We start from the raw sequence: 21623 nt of genomic DNA, 5'->3' as shown, positions 1-21623 counted from the left end.
TCAACAAATTCTAGAACTACATCTTCCTTAGTGACATGGTCTCTAATGAAGTGATGTCTTATTTCAATGTGCTTAGTTCTAGAGTGTTGGATGGGATTTTTAGTGAGACAAATAGCACTAGTATTGTCACACTTGATAGGAATAGTACCTACTTCAATTCCATAATCAAAAAGTTGTTGTTTCATCCATAAAACTTGTGCACAACAACTACCAGCTGAAATGTATTCAGCTTCAGTGGTAGATAATGCAACACAATTTTGTTTCTTTGAAAACCAAGAAATCAGCATATTTCCAAGGAATTGGCAAGTACCGGAGGTGCTTTTCCTATCTAATTTGCATCCTCCATAATCCGCATCAGAAAAAGCATGCAAGCTAAAACTAGAGTCTCTAGGATACCAAAGTCCTAAACTAGGAGTGTCCTTAAGGTATCTAAAGATTCTCTTAACAGCTAGTAAATGTGATTCCTTAGGACATGATTGAAATCTAGCACATAAGCAAACACTAAACATAATGTCCGGTCTACTTGCAGTTAGATAAAGCAAAGAGCCAATCATTGACCTATATAGTTTAACATCTACACATTTACCTCCTTCATCTAAGTCAAGCTTTGTTGAAGAGCTCATTGGAGTGTTATGAGGTTTCCCATTTTCCAGTCCAAACTTCTTGAGCATATCTTTGACGTACTTAGCTTGATTAATGAAGATGCCATCTTTTCTTTGCTTGATTTGGAGTCCCAAGAAAAATGAGAGCTCCCCCATCATGCTCATCTCAAATTCACTTTGCATTAGCTTAGAAAATTCTTGACAAAGAACATCATTAGTAGAACCAAATATTATATCATCAACATAAATTTGAACTACTAATAAATCTTTACCTTTTCTCTTTAAAAACAATGTAGTGTCAACCTTTCCTTTTAAAAAACCTTTTTCAATTAAAAAATTTGACAATCTTTCATACCAAGCTCTAGGAGCTTGTTTTAAACCATAAAGAGCTTTTGTCAATTTTAAAACATGATCCGGAAAATTTGAATCTTCAAAACCTGGAGGTTGTTCCACGTACACTTCTTCTTTTATAAAACCATTTAAAAATGCACTTTTAACATCCATTTGATATAATTTAAATTCATTGAAACATGCAAATGCTAATAACATTCTAATTGCTTCCATCATAGCTACGGGAGCGTATGTTTCATCATAGTCTATGCCTTCTTCTTGAGTATAGCCTTGAGCAACAAGTCTAGCCTTGTTCCTCACTATATTACCACTTTCATCAAGTTTATTTCTAAAAACCCATCTAGTACCTACAGTAGATTTATCACTAGGCCTTTCAACTAATGTCCATACTTTACTTCTCTCAAATTGATTTAATTCTTCTTGCATAGCCATAATCCAATGTTCATCTTTAATGCTTCTTTGATGTTCTTAGGCTCTATGCATGAAATAATGCAACATAATTACAGATATTTCTAAGAGAAGATCGAGTAGTTACCCCTTTTGATGGATCACCTATAATTTCACCATCTTTGACATAGTTGTACTCTCTTGGAAAAGATACTTCCCTTTCTTCAATGGTTGGATTCTCGAGGGGATCATGAGTTTCCTCTTTTGTTTCTTCCTTTGATGATGATTCTCCAACGTCATATCTAACGTCATTTGCTTGTACAATACCTACATCATCATTAACAGAAGAATCCTTCCTCGGAAGGGGATTATCATCGAAAACAACATGTATAGACTCTTCTACAACTAAAGTTCTTTTATTAAATACACGATAAGCTTTAGAGTTTAAGGAATAACCCAGAAAAATTCCTTCATCACTTTTAGCATCAAATTTACCAAGATTTTCTTTACCGTTGTTTAAAACAAAACATTTACATCCAAAAGGATAAAAATAGCTAATGTTAGGCTTTTTATTTTTGAGAATTTCATATGGAGTTTTCTTTAAAATTGGCCTAATCATTACTCGATTTATAACATAACAAGCGGTATTTGTGGCTTCCGCCCAAAAATATTTTGGCAAATTATTTTCACAAAGCATGGTTCTAGCCATTTCTTCTAAAGTTCGATTTTTCCTCTCAACAACTCCATTTTGTTGAGGGGTTCTAGGTGCTGAAAAATTGTGGCTAATACCATTAGAATTACAAAACTCAATAAATCCAAGATTTTCAAATTCAGTTCCATGATCACTTCTAACACTAGTGATAGAGTATCCTTTTTCATTTTGGATTATTTTTGAAAATGTGATGAAATTTTCTAATGCTTTATCTTTAGTACTTAAGAATAGAACCCAAGTGTATCTAGAATAGTCATCTACCAAGACAAATGCATATTGTTTTCCTCCCAAGCTAGTAGTTCTAGTTGGCCCAAAAGATCTAAATGGATCAATTGTAATACTCTACTAGTTGATACATCATTAATAGATTTAAAAGAAACTCGTTTTTGTTTTCCTTTAGCACAAGCATCACAGATTTTATCATTATCAAATTTAAGCTTAGGCAACCCTCGAACTAAATCACCTTGAATTAGCCGTTGCAGAACACTCATACTAGCATGACCTAGTCTCCTATGCCATAACCAACTATCATGCTCATCCTTAGCAACTAGGCATAAATTAGTCATATCAATAGAATCTAAATGCACCATGTAAATGTTTCCTATTCTATGACCAACAAGCATAATCCGATTAGATGCAATGTCAATGACTTTACAACCATTAATTTCAAATAAGACATTGAATCCTTTATCGCATAATTGACTAATACTCAATAGATTATGCTTTAATCCATTCACATATAAAACATTTTTAATTTGTATGGAAGAGGTATTACCTATTGTACCAATACCTTCAATGTGACCTTTTGAATTGTCTCCAAAAGTCACTTCTCCTCCATTTTTGGCGTTAAGCTCAATGAACCGGCTTTTGTCTCCGGTCATATGTCTTGAGCATCCACTATCAAGGTACCATGAGTTTGAATTTGTTTCCCGTGCCTTGTAGCAATGCTCCTTTCCCTACAAACATAGATTAATTTTTGATTTTTGGTACCCAAATTCTTTTGGGTCCATATTCATTAGTTTCCAAAATCCTAGTCCCCTTAGGTATCCATTTTTGTAGGATATCTTTATCTTTAGTAGTAATGAGTCCTTTAGGAACCCATATACTTCTAAATATTTTACCATTTAAGGTTCGTTGAGGATTTCTATGATTGTAGTTTCTAAAATCTTTTCTAACAAAGTTGGATTTTGAATTTTCTCCTTTTTCAAAACGTTTTGTTCCAACTTTATCAAAAGAGATTTTAAGATCATCTATTTTCTTTTGATGATCATCATTGACCTTTGAAAGTAAATTTTGCAAATCTAAATTTTTCTTTTCAAACTCTTCTAGTTTGATTTGCAAATCTTTAGTTTTACTTTCAAGATCATTGTTGGTTTTGGATATGAGTTTATTTTCATTTTTCAACTTTGAAACATCATTTTTATATTTTAAAAATAATTTCTCATAATCCGAAGCCAACCCATTATATTCCTCTAATAGCTCATCATAAGATAAATCATCAAAATCAGATGAGTTAGAGGTTACCTTAGAATCTTCCCCGAATGCCATCAAGAACAAGTTTGCTACTTCTTGTTCCTCTTCATCGGAACCTTCTTCATCGCTCCATGTAGCCACATGAGCCTTGTGCTTATTCTTTGATTGACCCTTTTTCTTCAATTGTGGGCAATCATATTTGACATGCCCCGGCTTTTTGCATTCATAGCAAATGATTGGGTCCTTCTCTTTTGGTTCATTTTTGAGGCCTTCGTTTCGTTTGAATTTTCTTCCTTGGTAAGGTCTCATCATTTTTCTGAACCGTTTGGCAAACAATGCCATTTCCTCGTCATCATCATCATTAGAATCACTCTCATCTTTTGTGGATTTGAGAGCAACTCCAATGTTTTTCTTCTTCTCCTTCTCCTTTGGTGTCTCTTCAACTTTATCAAGGTCCACCTCATCTTCAAGCATCATCTCATGAGTGAGGAGTGAACCGATAAGTTCTTCAAGAGTTAAGGACGATAGGTCCTTAGACTCGATGATTGCCGTCTTCTTTGATTGCCATGATTTTGGGAGGGAGTAGACTAACTTCCTCACAAGCTTTTCATTTGAGATGATCTCTCCATATGATTTGAGACCATTGACAATCGTTGAAAATCTATCCGTCATAGCTTTGATGTCTTCATTTGGTTTCATCCTGAAATTTTCATAGCTATGCGTTAGAATACTAATTTTTGATTTCTTTACCTCATCTGTACCTTCATGTGTGACTTGAAGTTTGTCCCATATTTCTTTGGCGGTTGTACACGATGAAACTCTTCCGTATTCATCTGGTCCAAGAGCACAAAAAATAATATGGATGGCTTTGGAGTTGAGCTGGAACATTCTCGTCTCTCCTTCACTCCACAACCTTGGATGAGTGAGAGGTTTGATGTATCCTTCTTCTACAGCATTCCATGCTCCCATGTCACTTGCTTGAATGAAGTACATCATTCTATTCTTCCAATAGGCATAGTTAGCTCCATTGAAGAAAGGAGGCTTGTTGACGGGCATCGAATCGAGACCGGAGTCGAAGTTTGAAGTGGAGGCCATTGATGACTTTGTAATCGATGTAACTCTTCCCGGATCGACTCAAGAGGCGATTAAACCTTCAAATGAGTTAGGCTCTGATACCAATTGTTGAGTTAATCGAATGACGAAATTGGCCAAGAGGGGGGTGAATTGGCAATAAAAATTTTGTGGAAGCTTTTGCAGAAAATTGAAAGTAATTGCACAGCGATTTACAGTGGTTCGACTTTCTCAAACAAAGTCTACGTCCACTACCTTAGCTATCCACACTAAGGATTTTCCAACAAATTCACTAATTTGTTCTTTCTTTTGAGGCCAAAGAGATAACCTTACAATTCCCTCAAGAGTATACCCCAACTCTTGAGAACACTCTTTTCTCAAAGAGAAGATTACAAATTTGCAAACTTACAAGAAAACCTCACAAGGTAAGATGTTTGCACAATTCTAGAACAAAGAAAAGAACACTCAAAGATGAATACAATTGAGCACAAAAAAGTGTTCTTGAAAGCAAAATGAATATTGAATGAAAATGGGCTTGAAATGCTCAAACTTGAGGTTTGATGCTTTCTCTTTGATTCTCTCTTGATTCTAGTTGCTTGATGTTTCTTGTTGTTGATCAATGGCTTCTAAGCTTGCTTAAATACACCTTGGATCACTTCTGAACGTTGGGGATAATTAGAGAAGATATTATAGCCGTTTTAGTGTGAAAACATTTAATAAAACAGCTTGGACAGTGGGGGGAATCAGTTCCCTATCATAGGGAATCGGTTCCCTAAGTGTAAAATTCAAATATTTCGACCGTTGTACAGGGGGGGAATCGGTACCCCCTTGGGGGGAATCGGTTCCCTCCGAGCATTCTGGAAATCTCGGAGCCAAACCATTCAGGGGGGGAATCGGTTCCTCCTATGGGGGGGAATCGGTTCCCTCTGAGTATTCTGGAATTTTTGGCTTTGAATTGGTTCGAAATACTTTGTAAAATATTTTGAAATTGTTTTATGATTAAAACTTAATTTTACACTTAAGTAAGGATCAAAAATGATTTTTGAAATATTTGGAGTAATGTTTTGATATTCGAATAGTTATATCGAATATACTTAGAAAATCATTTGGAAAATCTTAAAATCCATTTAACTTAATTTGTTATATCGAAATATTAAAATGTTTCAACATAAATAGATACTATAATGTAAACAATAAAACAAATTGAAGTTAAACAGCTGAATACAAAAAAATTAATAAAAATAATTTGTGTATATTATAGTGGGTGACTAAAAAAACATAATCATAAATATGATTTTAAAAATATAATTAGATAATTAAAATAAAATTAGAAAAAATTATTTTAAAAATAGTTAGTAATTAAAATACGTAGTGTACCTAAATAATTTTAATGAAATAGAAAAATAACTATTTATATATTAATAATAAGAGTAAATTATGTATTTAGTATCTAAACTATCAATTTTGGTCCATTTTAGTATATAAATTTTTATTTTTTTCAAAATCATGCCTAACGTTTAGTTTTTGTTTCATTTTAGTACCCTGTTATTAAAAATTTAACGAAACTTTAGAACGTGGCATTTTTTCATGGATAAATTACATCATTTATCCCTTAACTATCTTCTCACACCTATTTTGGTGATTAAAATTTAAAAAAAATCAATTTAAATTCTCAACTTTCACATTTCTCATGTTTTAATCACTCTAATTTATTCTATTAATAATATTTTATGACATGATATTTTTTTTATTATTTTATTAATATATAACTAAAAAAATTTGAAAGTTATAGTGATTAAATTAGGAGTAATTTGAAATTAAGTAATTAAATTAAAAAATTAAACTTCAACGACCAAAATAGGAGAAAGAAGATAGTTAAGAGATTAATGATGTAGTTTATCCATAAAAAAATGTCAAGTTATAAGAGTTCCATTAAGTTTTTAATGGCGGAATACTAAAATGAAACAAAAACTAAACGTCAATTATTGTTTTGAAAAAATTGAAAGTTTAGATACTAAAACGAACCAAAATTGATAGTTTAGGCACTAAACACACCCTAATAATATTTGGGTAAACTACACGTTTATTACTCTAACTATCATTTTTGACCCGTTTTAGTATATAATTTTTTAATATTTTTTTAAAATCATTTATAAAGTTTAGTTTTTGTTTCATTTTAGTAACAAATCGTTAATAATTTAACGTGTTTAGTAACTAAACTATCAATTTTGGTCCGTTCTAATACCTAAACTTTCAATTTCTTTCAAAACTTAATGTTATATTTTGAACAGATGTACTAAAATGAAACAAAAACTAAATTTAGGTATGGTTTTGAAAAAATTGAAAGTTTAGGTACTAAAGAGAATCAAAATTGATAGTTTAGATACTAAACATGTAATTTACCCATAATAATTTAATTAATATATGTATTTCTAAAGCTCAGAGCCTGTTATTACATTAAATAAATCATAGGTAATGGAGGTGCGATCTCGAGAAGCCTCAAACGACTCCATCAGTACGTCAAGACAAATAATATATATATATTTTTCAAAATCAGCGATTTCTATGGCAAAGGGTACATACAGCTACAGCCACTGGTCCATCTCTTTGTCTGCTTGTCTCATATGCTATTCCCAAATAATTATTCTATTACGTATTTGAACATGTAAAAGAATTTTATATTAATTCAATATAAAAAATTATGTAAATCCAATTTAATTACAAATACATTTCGTCTCCGTCCACACACTCGTACATAAGGCGAGTATTTGATCGAGTCGAGTTATGTCGAATTAAAAAATTTCAGGTTGTTCGAGTTGATAAGTCTTATTTTATAACTCAGACTTTATTTATAAAAAATATGTGTCGAGTTATTCGAGTTTCTATTTAGATTTAATTATAAATATTTATAATATTATTATATTATTTGATTTTAATTTAAATAATTTTCTATAATCACATATAATGTACACATATTTCTTCATTTTTATATGATATATATAGATCGTACATAGTCCAGAGATTTTATTAAAACTTAAAAATTAATCTATTACTTATTAAAAAATTCTAATTACTATTTGAGTTATATTTTATAACTCGACTTGATTTTAAATTAAAATCAGATAATATCATAATATTATAAATATTTTGAAAGTTTAGGTACTAAAATAGATCAAAATTGATAGTTTAGATACTAAACATGTAATTTATCCATAATAATTTAATTCATATATGTATTTCTAAAGTTCATACCCATAATATTTTTTTTTTCAAAATATTGATTTTAAATTAAAATCTAAAATCAAGTCGAGTCTATAAAACTATCTCGGAGTAAATTCGAGTCGAGTCAAAAAGATCAATTTTTCAAGTTGAGTCGTGTTTTTCTCACCACTATTTATATACCTGATAAAAAAATTCATTCATATATAAGAGTAAGGAAATTTTGATTTAATTCAAAAGAATTTTTTGATTTTAAACTTTTCTGTGTCATACTTTTTTTTTACCTTTTGAGTTTATGTTGAGTTTAAATTTATAAAATTTTAATTGAAAAAATAAAAATAAAAATTGCATTTTTTAACTAAGTAATTTGATTTTAAAATTTTCATTGAATTTTATTTTTTTCTTATTTTAATTACTTTATTTTAAATTTTTTTTAATTTACACACCGAACTTTCGAATTGTTCTTGTTTTGATCACTCTGGATTATTTTTGTATGATGTGGTATTTATTATTATTATTAAATATAAAAAATAATTTAAAATAAATAATAAAATAATTTTTTTATTATTAAATTTAAAAATACTTAAAATAATCACCGCCCACCGTCAACCATTGGACACCGTCAACCTTCAGAATCATTTTTATATTAAATAATAAAAAATATTACATCATACAAAAATAATAATAAAATAATTTAGAGTGATTAAAATATGTTAAATAAAAAAAAATTAAAAATACAGTAAATAAAATAAAAGAATAAAGTTAAGAGATAAATGTTATATTTTACCCTTTTTTTATAAAGTAGTGACGTGTGTTGTCACTCTATTGGTTTGAATTGACATGTAGGCTGTTAAAGAACTATAAATTACATCAAAAACTAAAAAAAATATTATCTCAATACTGTATATAATTTTTAATAGACTATAATCAAAATAAAGAAAAATAAAATTAGTGATATTTTTATTAAAATATAATTAGATGATTAAAGTAAGAAAAAATAATAGATTAATGACGTAATTACCCTTAATTAATAATATTTATTTAAATTTTTTAACTTATTGATAATATATATATCTTATAAACATAACTGTTCAATCTGATATCTCTAGAAAAATAACATTTTTTTTATTAATTAGGGGTATGTACGAGGTAGTATCTCTTCCAAGATAACTCTCAACCCTTTTGATAATGAATGATCACACTCCTAGCATCTATGGTGCTCAAACTCGAATCCTTATCATAGAGGCTACTTGATTCGTGTAAAATTACATTCTTTTTATTAATTAGGGGAATGTACAAGGTAGTATCTGTTCAAAGATAACTCTCAACCCTTTTGATAATGAATGATCACACTCATGGCATCTATGGTGCTCAAACTCGAATCCTTATCACAGAGGCTACTTGATTCGTGTAAAATTACGTTCTTTTTATTAATTAGGGGAATGTACAATGTAATATCTGTTCAAAGATAACTCTCAACCCTTTTGATATTGAATGGTCACACACTTGACATCTATGGTGCTCAAACTCGAATCCTTATCACAGAGGCTACTTGATTCGTGTAAAATAACATTTTTTAACTACTAAATTCAATATAAAAACACTTTAATTTCCTTGTTCATTCATCAATAATATACCACGTTGTAACGTTTTAACAATTTTACTATAAAATAAATAATTTCATTAGAGAAAACACACACACACACTATTTTCTACTATAATTATATCACATTCATTCTATGAGTAAAATAATAAACATATTACAAATAATATTTATCTATTAAAAAATAAATCTTCAATAAATAAGTAATATTTGGTTGTTTTCTTTATGATGAGGGAAAGTATACAAGTAGTTGTTTTATTTTTATAAAAAGTTCTTCTGTAGTTAAATAATTTTATACTACTATTAATTTATTAAGTTTATTTTAAAAATAAAATTTTATTATTTATTATTAATTGGATTTTGTGTTACTTCGTCCACAAAATTAATTTAATAAAATATTTTAATTGTTAATATAAATTCATATATTCATATGTCAGACAGACTGTTAATCTTATGAGTTAAACTCATAAAATAAATATTTTATTAATAATAAAAATATATGAGTAATGTGACAAAACTTAATACTTATCCTCGTAAATTTATTCCAATAAATATGTAACATGTACGCCAGTCATTATTAATTAAATGGCAATCGATTAAGACATTCCTTTCACCAAATTGCCATCACTTTGACCAGCAATTTTAGCAATTCAGAAATGTAATTGGGGGTAAAATTGTCATTTTGCATGTGGACGGACCCACTCTAATCTTAATTAAGAAAAGGATTAAGTGGGAAGGGCAGCTAAAATTTTATGGTTATCATCGTGTCAAAAGGCAAACAACTTTGTTTTCCAAGTTGTGTTTATTTAATGAGCTAATTAGACAATTTTGGTTTAAATAATATTTTCTTTAAAAAGCCATGATGCGAGTAAGATAATTATTCGGGCAAAAGTGGTTGAATAATGAAATGGAAAAAATTCTTTATATAGTGTAATCGAACAATTATTTACTTAAGTAAAGTGATTGCTACAGTGATCAATATAGATCTCCAGAAACACACGACGACCTCTATAGGTCTCCAAGAGCATACGACGACCTATGGAGTACTAGGCGACCTATGAAGCTGTAACAACGAGAGAAGAGAGAAGAGTTGCTGCAATAGAAGAAGCTTTGTCACAATGAACACTTGGCGACCTATGGAACACCTGACGACCAATGAGGTCACTGTAGCAAATACCCCAATTCAAGAAATAATTTAGTTAGAGCCCTATATGAGGAATTTTTTGCCAACTCCCTACATGGGCAAGGAAGCCAATTATTTTAGTGGGCTCATGTAATCAATGATTTAGAATTAAATTAGAGCAGAGCTGTAAATGAGACATGATAGATTGTAAGATATTTGAATTTGATTTGACCAATACTCGATTATAGTGAAACTAATTTAAGCTCGAACTCGATTTGGATTCTTAAAAACTAAAGTGAATTACTTGATACTTGACTCAAGAAGCTCGTCAGTAACTCGAAAAATAATATATTATTATATGTTTTAATTTTTAAATTAGATTATTAATATTTATATATTTTTAAAATACAATGTAAGATTTCCATGGACTTAAAAATCAAGTTTGAGCTTCAATCGAAATAAGTCTGAGAATGTTTTGAGTTTAAATTTTGTTGTGCTCAGTAGAGCTTCAATTTTTAGTTTTGAGTTTGAGTCGAGCTCGACAATTTTAAATTTACAAGTTTTTAACTTGAATTTAACTTTAAAATTTTCTAGTCAAGTCAAATTTAATAATATTCGAGTTCAACTTGACTCGTATACCATCTTAGATTAGATTAGAGTGTAGTTAATTGTGAAAATGCCGCATTAACCTTGCTTTTATTTTTAATTTTGATGGTGAGTGGTTAATTACTTTGTTTTAATCGACCCTTGGGGTAAGACTAACTTTCCACTTTTAGTAAAATCTTGACGATGCAAGAAACAACAATTTTTATATATGAATGGGGAGAGACCATTGTGCATCATGAAGCTTCCTCCCATCATACTTTTAATGTAACAGCGCACATCACCACCGTCCATCTCTTTAATTATTCATTCTTTTAATGATTAATTTTATTTTTCCTAATTGAGGGGTAAAATTGAATGATTTGATTCGTTAATTCATTAAAAAATCATAATTAATTATGAGTCTAGCTGGGATGGTAAAGGGTTTTCTATTTTAATCCTTGTTAGTGGAGAGTCCGATCATCAATCTAGGCTGCCTTAAAACATATGTGATCTAGTGTCTAATCTCACTAGATTAATTAGTTGTTGGTACGACATTAATCTTGATGTTAATTATATACTGTCAGTAACTTTTATTATCCTTTTATTTTTATATCGCATCTTTATTTTTCTATTGTTTTTAATTTTCAGTAAATTTATCTTTATATCACGTTTTCATCTATCTTTATGACATATTTTTTCTTGTTTTTTTGGCACGTTTTAGGTCGTTTTGCCGTTATTTTTTTCATTTATCATTTTTGAGGGTTGGTTCGATATTGTCACGATTGATCTAGATGACACTTATATGTTAACATGTTGATCTTCCATACTTTGATCATTTGAATTGGATTTGGATACTTGATTTGTGTTCATGGATAGTTTTTTCACGTCGCTCAACTCTGAGTTACAATTTTTTTCGGTGCGATTAGATCTTTTTATTTCATTGTTCAAGTTTTTATTATATATTGTCAGTAACTTTTAGTATCCTTTTATTTTTATATCGCATCTTTATTTTTCTATTGTTTTTAATTTTCAGTAAGTTTATCTTTATAAAACATTTTCATCTATCTTTATGACATATTTTTTCTTGTTTTTTTGGCATGTTTTAGGTCGTTTTGCCGTTACTTTTTTCATTTATCATTTTAGGGTTGGTTCGACATTGTCACGATTGATCTAGATGACACTTATATGTTATCATGATGATCTTCCCTACTTTGGTCCTTTGAATTGGATTTGGATACTTGATTTGTGTTCATGGATAGTTTTTTCACGTCGCTCAACTCTAAGTTACAATTTTTTTGGGTGCGATTAGATCTTTTGTATTTCATTGTTCAAGTTTTTATTATAAACCAATCCTCAAAATTAATATCACTACTATTAACTCTAATGGTTTTTAAAGATAATTGAAAAGTAAATCTGTGACCTCCCCCCAAAAAAAGTATAATATTAAAAAATATCCTTCTCATTTTACTAAATAATTATTGTAACCTATATTTTGTTTAACATTTTGGCTTTAAATATTTCTTTTTTTTTAAAAAAAGTGAGGGTCTCATTAAAAACATCTTTTACCAACAAAAGATTGGGGTCCTATAAGGAAAAAAGAGTACCCAACGTTCTATTTATCAATGTTCTATTATTGTTTTATGAATACCTTTCTAAGCATACGGGTTATTAGTTCCAATCTTGTCTTTTTAGGGCGAAAGAATTTTGACACCAACGTTTTATTTTAAAGTAAAGATATTTCAATTTTAGAACATTAATCATTTATTAACTAATAGTTTCCATTAATGAAGAGACATTTTTACCTCAAAACTATAGGTTAATATGATTTAAAAATAATACGTGTCAAAGTGAATATTTAATGGAACATTAAAATTATTATTTATGTTTACACAAAATATATATATATAAGGTAATGATGATTTCTTAGAGGTTGATGGATTCAATTTCCGAAACCTTTAAAATTTATGAAAAGTAAAAGAAGACAAAAAGAAGGAGATGAGTGATGAGTAGAGGGGGTGGGTGATAATGGAAGGGGAGCAGCAGAGAATCATCTCCTCACGACATTTTTTTATCCACACTGTGGCAACTAGGTGTAGCCCACAACCCAGCTGTGGATTCCATCAATTAAATTAATAAAACAAATGGAATCACTGTCTGCAAATTTTACCACTACCAATTCCATTATGTACCACAGTGTGTGATTTTTTTTTTAATAATCTTCTCTTTTTCTCTCCTTTCAAACACCAAAGAGAAAGAGAAAGAGAAAGAGAACTACCCTCCTCCACAGGAAAAATAATTAAAGAAACCCAACTTTTTTTTTCTTTTCCGTTTTGTTTCTTCCCCATAAAATGTGCGAGCCGGAGGAAGACAACGCGTGTCCTTCGCCGCCAAAACAACAGCAGCAGGGGATAATGGATATGGATTATCTGGATCTGGATTCTTCCTGGCCCTTGGATCAGTTGACTTTCCTTTCTAATCCCACCTCTCCTTTTATCATACCCTCTTCTTCCGAGCAGCCATGTTCTCCTCTCTGGGCTTTCTCCGATGAAGATACTAAGTTCGGGCCTGCCGCCGCTGCCGGTTACAATCTTTTTGTCAAGTGTTAGTCCTTTTTTTTTCTTTCCAACTTCGTAAAATTGCTATTCTTTATGCGTTTCTCTTCTTCTTTATTTTGAAATTTCCCCCTTTTGTCTTCGTTTATTGATTTGGATTGGTTTTCGCTTTTGAATGTTTTGTGTTTTAGTTGGATTTTCTTGGAGCTTTGATTCGGTTTTGTCTGTATTGATTGAATCACATATTCTTGGAATATGGTAACCTGAGAATTTGGATAATTTTCCTGTTAGATTCAACCTCAAGAACTGGAAAGTGAAAGGATTGTTCAATGGAATACAGAGCCTATGTTTTAGTTAATCTTTGTATGTTTGCCTTGTTTCCCCCCTTAGTTTCTTTAATTCCTATGTAAACCATTATATAAACCTGTGTCAGGGATTTAAATTACGGTTTCGGTGGTGTTTTCGGTTGAGTTGTGTTTATCTCGATCATTACGGGTGTCATGATTATGCAATAATTATTTTGGACTACACCTTTAGCGCAATATATTGGCCGCTATTTCAATAGCGCACTGCTATTTAAATCCCTGTTCTGAACTGTGACGACGGATTTAAAAATATTTTTAGGATGGATACATGTATATTAACAACATAAAATTTTTGTAGGAGTGGCTATAAATAAAATTTCAGCGTGTGCATAATCGATAAAGTAATTAATAGAAAAAAATTCAGATTTCAGTGCTGACCTTGAACAATGAGTGGATCCGCAACCGCCTCTGAGCTAGCAGGATAGAAGCTACTTGCTTTTCCTTCTCAGCCTGGGACTTCTTTTTCCTTCAACTTCAACGGTCCAGCACCTGAATTTTATAATTTTCTGGGTTTAGTGCATATCATCATTACTATCAACTACTGTGCATATTTAATTGGCTCAAGCATCTAGCTTACCTGAGTTTCATTTGTATTTTAAATTGTACTAAATGCAGGTACTCCCAATCCTGTAAATGAAAATGCTAAGGAGGGCAATGATAATAGAAGGCTGCCATCTCCATTTTTGGGATTGCTGCCCCTTGAAAACCCAGATAGTTATTGTGTTATTAAAGAGAGGATGACTCGGGCACTGCGTTACTTCAAGGAATCAACTGAACAACATGTTCTAGCGCAGGTTTGGGCACCTGTAAAGAATGGGGGTCGGTATGTTCTAACAACTTTGGGGCAACCCTTTGTCCTTGATCCACATAGCAATGGATTGCACCAGTACAGGATGGTTTCTTTGATGTACATGTTTTCAGTGGATGGAGAGAGTGATGTTGAGCTCGGACTTCCTGGCCGTGTTTTCCGGCAAAAATTGCCGGAATGGAGTCCAAATGTACAGTATTATTCCAGCAGAGAGTATTCACGGCTTGATCATGCTCTGCTATACAATGTTCAGGGAACCTTGGCGTTGCCAGTCTTTGAACCTTCTGGACAGTCTTGTGTGGGTGTTGTTGAACTCATAATGACTTCACAGAAGATTAACTATGCACCCGAGGTTGATAAAGTATGCAAAGCGCTTGAGGTTGGGTTTCTTTCTGTCTCCAGTATAGCCACTGTTCCTTTCATTCGTATTGAACTTTTCCTTTCATTTGTAATCATCGGTCTTGCAAATATTTCTTTCTTTGATGCTCTGAGATTCCTCAGTCATGTAAATTCAGTTCTTGTGCAGGCAGTGAATCTGAAAAGTTCTGAAATATTGGATCATCCAAGCACCCAGGTGAGTTTTAATTTTAGTTTTTATTAAATCTCATTATTTTTGGATGCTTGGAAAATATTTATTTTGTGTGTTCTTCTTCATATTCTGACAAACTCACGCTTTTATACCAGATTTGCAATGAAAGTCGCCAAAGTGCACTGACTGATATTTTGGAGATTTTGACAGTGGTCTGCGAAACTCACAAACTACCCCTGGCTCAGACTTGGGTCCCTTGCAAGCATCGCAGTGTTTTGTTCCATGGCGGTGGTCTAAAGAAAAGCTGTACAAGCTTTGACGGTAGCTGCATGGGACAAGTTTGCATGTCAACAACTGATGTGGCATTCTATGTTGTAGATGCTCACATGTGGGGTTTCCGGGACGCTTGTCTTGAGCATCACCTACAAAAGGGTCAGGGGGTTGCTGGGAGGGCATTTTTATCACTCAACTCGTGCTTTTGCTCAGACATTACCCAGTTCTGCAAAACCGAGTATCCTTTAGTACATTATGCTCGCATGTTTGGATTAACCAGCTGTTTTGCAATCTGCTTACGGAGTACTTATACCAGAGATGATGATTACATTATCGAGTTTTTTCTGCCCCCTGCTATTGCCGACCGCAATGAACAACAGACTTTATTGGGCTCCATACTGGCAACGATGAAGCAGCATTTCCAAAGTCTTAAGGTTGCTTCTGGAGCTGAACTGGAAGATCATGAAGGATCTATTGAAATCATTGAAGCCTCTTCAGAAGAAAGGCTTGAAGCAATTCCAATTCATCCATCTGTGAAGTCGCCACCCGAGAATAACCCCTCACCCAACCGAGAAGAAGGGCAATTAGACTCTTCAAAGCAGCGATTAACTGTGAATTTGGACTCTGCAACTCGTGGAGCTGACCTTGTTGCTAGTGGAAGCCACAATCTTGTTTGTCCTCAGCAGAATAAAGACATTAAAAAACCAGAGAGAAAACGCGGGAAAACTGAGAAATCGATTAGTCTGGAGGTGCTCCAACAGTACTTTACAGGGAGTCTCAAAGATGCTGCAAAGAGCCTTGGTGGTATCCATCTTCTCTCTTTGAGAAATTTTCAGTGCCTTCTAAACTAAATCTGCGTAAAAGAATATATGTTTTGGTACATATTGATATGGACTGTTCTCAGAGAGATTCTTTATTTTGCAGTTTGTCCTACAACAATGAAGCGCATCTGCAGGCAGCATGGGATATCCCGGTGGCCGTCTCGTAAGATCAACAAAGTCAACCGTTCCCTCACTAAGCTAAAACATGTTATTGAATCTGTACACTGCGCTGATGGAGCATTTGGTTTAACTTCACTTGCCAAGAATCCACTACCTGTTGGTGTTAATTCCATTTCGTGGCCGAATGGGTCCAATCAACAAAACTCACCAAACTCTATACCTTTTGAACATCAAGGTGAAAGAAATGATTCACCAAAATGTTTGACACCGGGAAGTAATGGACATGTTTTAGTGGAAGATCAATTGTTGGGAGGGAGGACATTGAGCCCAGAAGAACATTTCCCTCGGCAGAATGGATTTTCATCAGACTTTGATAAAGGGATAAAGAGATCCAAAACAGGGAGTGGCTCTAGAGAAGAGAGTGCTGGGACGCCAACTTCTCATGGTTCATGTCAAGGTAGCCCTGGAATTGAAAGTGCTGCTACTAAGGCTCCGCAGCAATGCTTTAAAGCACACGGCTCTCCCGAGCTGGCCTTCCAACATCCTTTAAGGGATCAGAATATATCAGCCACGTTCTCAATGCCTACAGCTCTTGTGACCGCAGAACCCGAAGAGCCATTCGGAGGTATGCTAGTGGAAGACGCTGGAAGTTCTAAAGACTTGAGAAACCTTTGTACTTCAGCGGCAGACATTGGCATTGATGAGCGATTTCCAGAATCTAGTTGGACGCCACTTCCATGTTCTGATCCGGCTCTTAAGCAAGCCATGGCCACCTTTACTCACTCAACAACACCCCATGTGATAGCAAGGCATGAAACGGAGAATGTGACCATTAAGGCTACTTACAGAGAAGATATAATTAGATTCCGGATCTCCTTACGTTCCGGTATCGTGGAATTAAAAGAGGAAGTAGCCAAGAGGCTGAAGCTAGAGCTAGGTACCTTTGATATCAAATACCTGGATGATGATAACGAGTGGGTTTTGATAGCTTGTGATGCCGATCTCCAGGAATGCGCAGATGTTTCGAGATCATCGGGCAGCAATATCATTAGATTGTCTGTTCATGATGCCATGGGCAATCAAGGGAGTTCTTGTGAGAGCACTGGTGAGTTATAATTAGGCTGTAGATATATTATTATATTGGTGTAATGTCCTAGAATTATAGGAGGGTGAAAGTGCAGATTTTGGTTCCAAGAGCTTCCTCAAGTGTAAGAAACTTTCTTTTTTGATCTTTTATGATAGGTGGTTTAATATTGTAACTTGGCAATCCATTTCCATTCTTAATACACTCTGAATCTAGCAGCTAATCCTAGAGCATTCTTAATACAATTCTTGTATATCCATGCGTTTGTGCTGTCTGTGTGTTTCAAACATTATATAAAAGTTTACATGTTAATATTGTATGTTTTTAATTTTTGATTTAATTGTTTTCCTTTTTACATTTTCATATCCTCTATATATAATAAAATAAAATAACATCTTAAAACATGTATGAAATAAATTTTTAATTTGCATTTTAAAATTAAGACGAGTGTAATGTTTGACACGCCGATATTTAATATAAAATAATTCAATAAAACAATTAAACAATTAATTTGCATATATCCAGTTTATAACTAATGTAAATAAACAAATAATACTTTTTTGGAAAATGAAAACAAGTGCATATTAAGAATGAAAGCATTGTTATACAAAATATCAAAAGAAAGTAGTCTTCTTTAAAAATAAATGAAAATATATAGAAAGAAAAATATTATTTTCTTGATTGATCTATCGATTGAAAACGAGTTGAGGCCTGTCGCTACACAGTTCTTTTAAGACAGATTTTCGACAACTCTTTGGTGCTCGAGATCTTTTGGTTGTCTATCTCTCATAATACAAAAACTAAATGATTAACGTATAGTAACACGACTGTCAAGATAATCACCTATTTCTTGTCTTTGCATATCACTAGAAAACTAGAGAAAGAGAGAATAATTTTCAAGATTTGTGAAGTTCTTGAATTTTGAGATATGTTTAACATAGTAGGTCAGGTCAGCTCAATATTTATAAGAGATTTTCAAGAGAGATTCACTCAAAATAGATTTCTTTTAATATTCAAATTTAAACAGATAATAATATATTTTAACTTGAAATATTAAAAAAGATATAAATACCTTTTAGTATTAAAACTTAAATAGATTTTATTTTAATTTTAAAATATTTAAAAGGATATAATTATCTTTTAATATTTAAAATTAACTAGATAATAAATACCTTTTAATTTGAGATACTCAAAAGAATAATTATCCTATTAATATTCAAGTTAAAGAGATAAATATCTTTTAATTTGAAATATTCAGAAGGGATATGAATTTAATTTAATTATTAAATCCATCAATGAAATTCATTCATTTTTCCAACAATCCCCCACATGAATGAAATTGATGATTTTATCAAAACATTTTGACGCGATGTGGTAATAGACTCTACGATCAATAGTTGCATAAGATAAGTAGGTATCCTCCTTTGAACCTTCCCATGTGACAAGATATTTACTTTGCATAAGATATTTTTATATAAAAATAATTCACAATGCTAGTATAATATAACAAGGAGATAAAATAGTAAAAATAAAATTAGAATTAAGAATAGGGATATTGAGGTAAATATCAAGCTTCATGGTACTTAAAGTAAATAACATGCATATAACCTAAAGTACCAAAACCATAAACATCCAAAATATCAAATGCATATAAGTCCAAATATTCAAATTCAAAATATCAAAACCATCTAAATATCAAGAATATCCAAATAAACATAAGTTTATAATACCAAACATCCAAAGTCAAATATCCAAATGTAGCAAAGTCTAAAAAATGCGATAATGAAAATGATATGATATGCATGTATGAACTAAGATGGTGATAAACGAGGGAAGAAAAATCTTTCAAGCTGACGCTAGATCACTTGAACCTCCTTAATCATAGGAGCTCAATAGTATCTTGAAGATGCTCAATTTTATCAAAGTGTGAGTCAACATGGGCTCGGAGAGCATCAATGAAATGAAGCATCCTCTCATCAAATCCTCGAAAGAAGTCTGTGAGAAGTGTTGGGTCTACATGAGTTGCTCTCTTGGGCTCCTCGCCAAAATATTCATCATGGGCGTCATGATGTAAGGTACTTGTACCTTTTTAAATGATTGTGGATCTAGGAAGGAAGCAAAACAACCTGCAAAATGAATGGCTCAAAATAGAATAGTTAAGGGTAGTAGATGTATGGGTGAATTGGTAGGCTATTTAAATAATGAGTAATGGAAGCGGAAGATAGTTGATAAGGCTATGGTTATGGAGATGAAATAAAGGGATGGTTGTGAGGATAGTATCTTGAAGAAATCTCAAAGAAGAACCAATGCTATATAGAGCAGAGACCCAATCTTTATATTGTTTCTTCAAGGGATGGTGTTAAGTACTTTGACCCACTAGTTATATGAACTAGGAACCAGAAGTATCAAGATGAAAGGAAGGGGTTGACGCCACAAGTATAAAATACTTGATAAGTCGATAAAAAGTCGCCAGGACTTAAGAAGAGAATAATCTCACTTTAATTGAATAAAAGGTGTGTACTTACAAATGAAATAAAATGGCCTATTTATAGTTTTTGAAGGGACTTGGCTGAATAGGTACATGTTGGTTCGGCCAGCCCTTGTACCTTCCTAAAATGACATGATTTTTAATGAAAAAACAAGACTTTAATGAAAATACATGCTCTTGGCCGAATGGTTATGTGTTGGTTCGGCCGGCCGAATAAGAAGCATCCCTTGGTGTTTTGGCGCCAATTTGATGTCACATGGAGTGTACATGCTTGAATGATGCACATGGAAGCCTACATGAATGCACATGGGTCTTCTTGTTATGCTTTGATGAGGTTGCAACCATAGGATGATGTCTTGAAGTCCATGGAATAAAGATAGGCAACAATTAGGCGTGAATTAGCTTCCAACATGCATCTAGGTGACATGGCATCCATTGGGCAGCCTAGAGATGAACTAGCTTCAAGGTAAGCTAGGTGAGTGTCTTGGTAGCTAACTAGGTGAGTTATAGCTTGATGAACTCAAGCTAGTTAGCTTTGGTCTTCTCAACTCCTCAGCTACTCTCCCAGCTACTTCCAGCTACCTCTAGTCCACTTTTCAGTAATTTGGTCCAAAGCTCTCCTCCAGCTAAGTTCAGCTACATGCTAGCTCCTCCAGCTAAGTTTAAGCTCCTTATGTGATGAAATGAGCTGCCATAATGTTCATGAGCTAGTGTGAGCTGTTGTGCTTGTCCTTTTAGCTAGCCAAGCTACCATAATATGCCTTGTTTTGTGTTTCACCTATAGGAATCACCAAACAAATAAAATAAGCAATGTGTGAGCTCATTTACGGTAAAATGCATGCTGCCGTGAGGTGTTTGAGTGATATGAGCTATGAATGCATGTCATGAGCTAAGTACATAATGATATAACATATGTAAGCTAATGTATAAGACCTAGGAGCTAGAATGAATGCACGTGAGCTAACAAATGAATGATTAAGCATTCTGCCGTTTCACGAATGAATTGAATCATGCTTAAATGAATGCAAGACTAATATAACATACTTAACATACTTGAAATAACATTGTGCATCAATTATGCATGAATATCATATAATATGGTATTCATAAATGATAAATGGAAACATGTAATAATAATATCCTAAGAAATGATATGTAATCATAACATATATTTGAATAATATGAAAAACATGATCAAATAAGCATAGGATAATAATATGATAATTTATACTAACATGTGAATACATGCTTATGATAGAATAGAATGTATAAATGATATAGTATAAGATAGGGTAATGAAGAACTCCCTTAGAAACAGCTTTGAAGAACATCCATGGCGTGTTCAAGTCATGGAGAAAGTTGGAGCTTGTTTGGATCGTATCATCCTCCCCTTCTTTTAGGCGATTTGTCCTCAAATCGAAGTAGTTTCTCATTGAAGACCTTCTTGATGTAGGAAT

General features: G+C 32.4%; 1 protein-coding gene across 1 annotated transcript; it reads left to right on the top strand.

Annotated features, from left to right (window-relative positions):
• The first annotated feature begins 13384 nt into the window (after positions 1 to 13384).
• LOC120184979 (protein NLP6-like) lies at positions 13385 to 17880 on the top strand. The gene is made up of 5 exons (XM_039189312.1): positions 13385 to 13727; positions 14659 to 15230; positions 15378 to 15425; positions 15536 to 16457; positions 16578 to 17880. The coding sequence occupies exons 1-5, from the start codon at positions 13475 to 13477 to the stop codon at positions 17708 to 17710; spliced, it is 2928 nt and encodes a 975-aa protein (XP_039045243.1). The 5' UTR covers positions 13385 to 13474; the 3' UTR covers positions 17711 to 17880.
• Positions 17881 to 21623: the final 3743 nt, after the last annotated feature.

Source organism: Hibiscus syriacus, unplaced genomic scaffold (genome assembly GCF_006381635.1).
Source record: "Hibiscus syriacus cultivar Baekdansim isolate YM2019G1 unplaced genomic scaffold, ASM638163v2 tig00112981_pilon, whole genome shotgun sequence".
Lineage (NCBI taxonomy): Eukaryota > Viridiplantae > Streptophyta > Magnoliopsida > Malvales > Malvaceae > Hibiscus > Hibiscus syriacus.
Note: the sequence above shows the minus strand (reverse complement) of the source record. Positions and strands in the feature narration are given on the sequence as shown.

Bases quoted from the DNA above. Each gene is read 5' to 3' on its own strand.
- LOC120184979 (XM_039189312.1), top strand. From the start codon at position 13,475: ATGTGCGAGCCGGAGGAAGACAACGCGTGTCCTTCGCCGCCAAAACAA. The intron at 13,728-14,658 runs GTTAGTCCTTTT...TACTAAATGCAG, and splicing joins TTACAATCTTTTTGTCAAGT to GTACTCCCAATCCTGTAAAT. The intron at 15,426-15,535 runs GTGAGTTTTAAT...CTTTTATACCAG, and splicing joins TGGATCATCCAAGCACCCAG to ATTTGCAATGAAAGTCGCCA.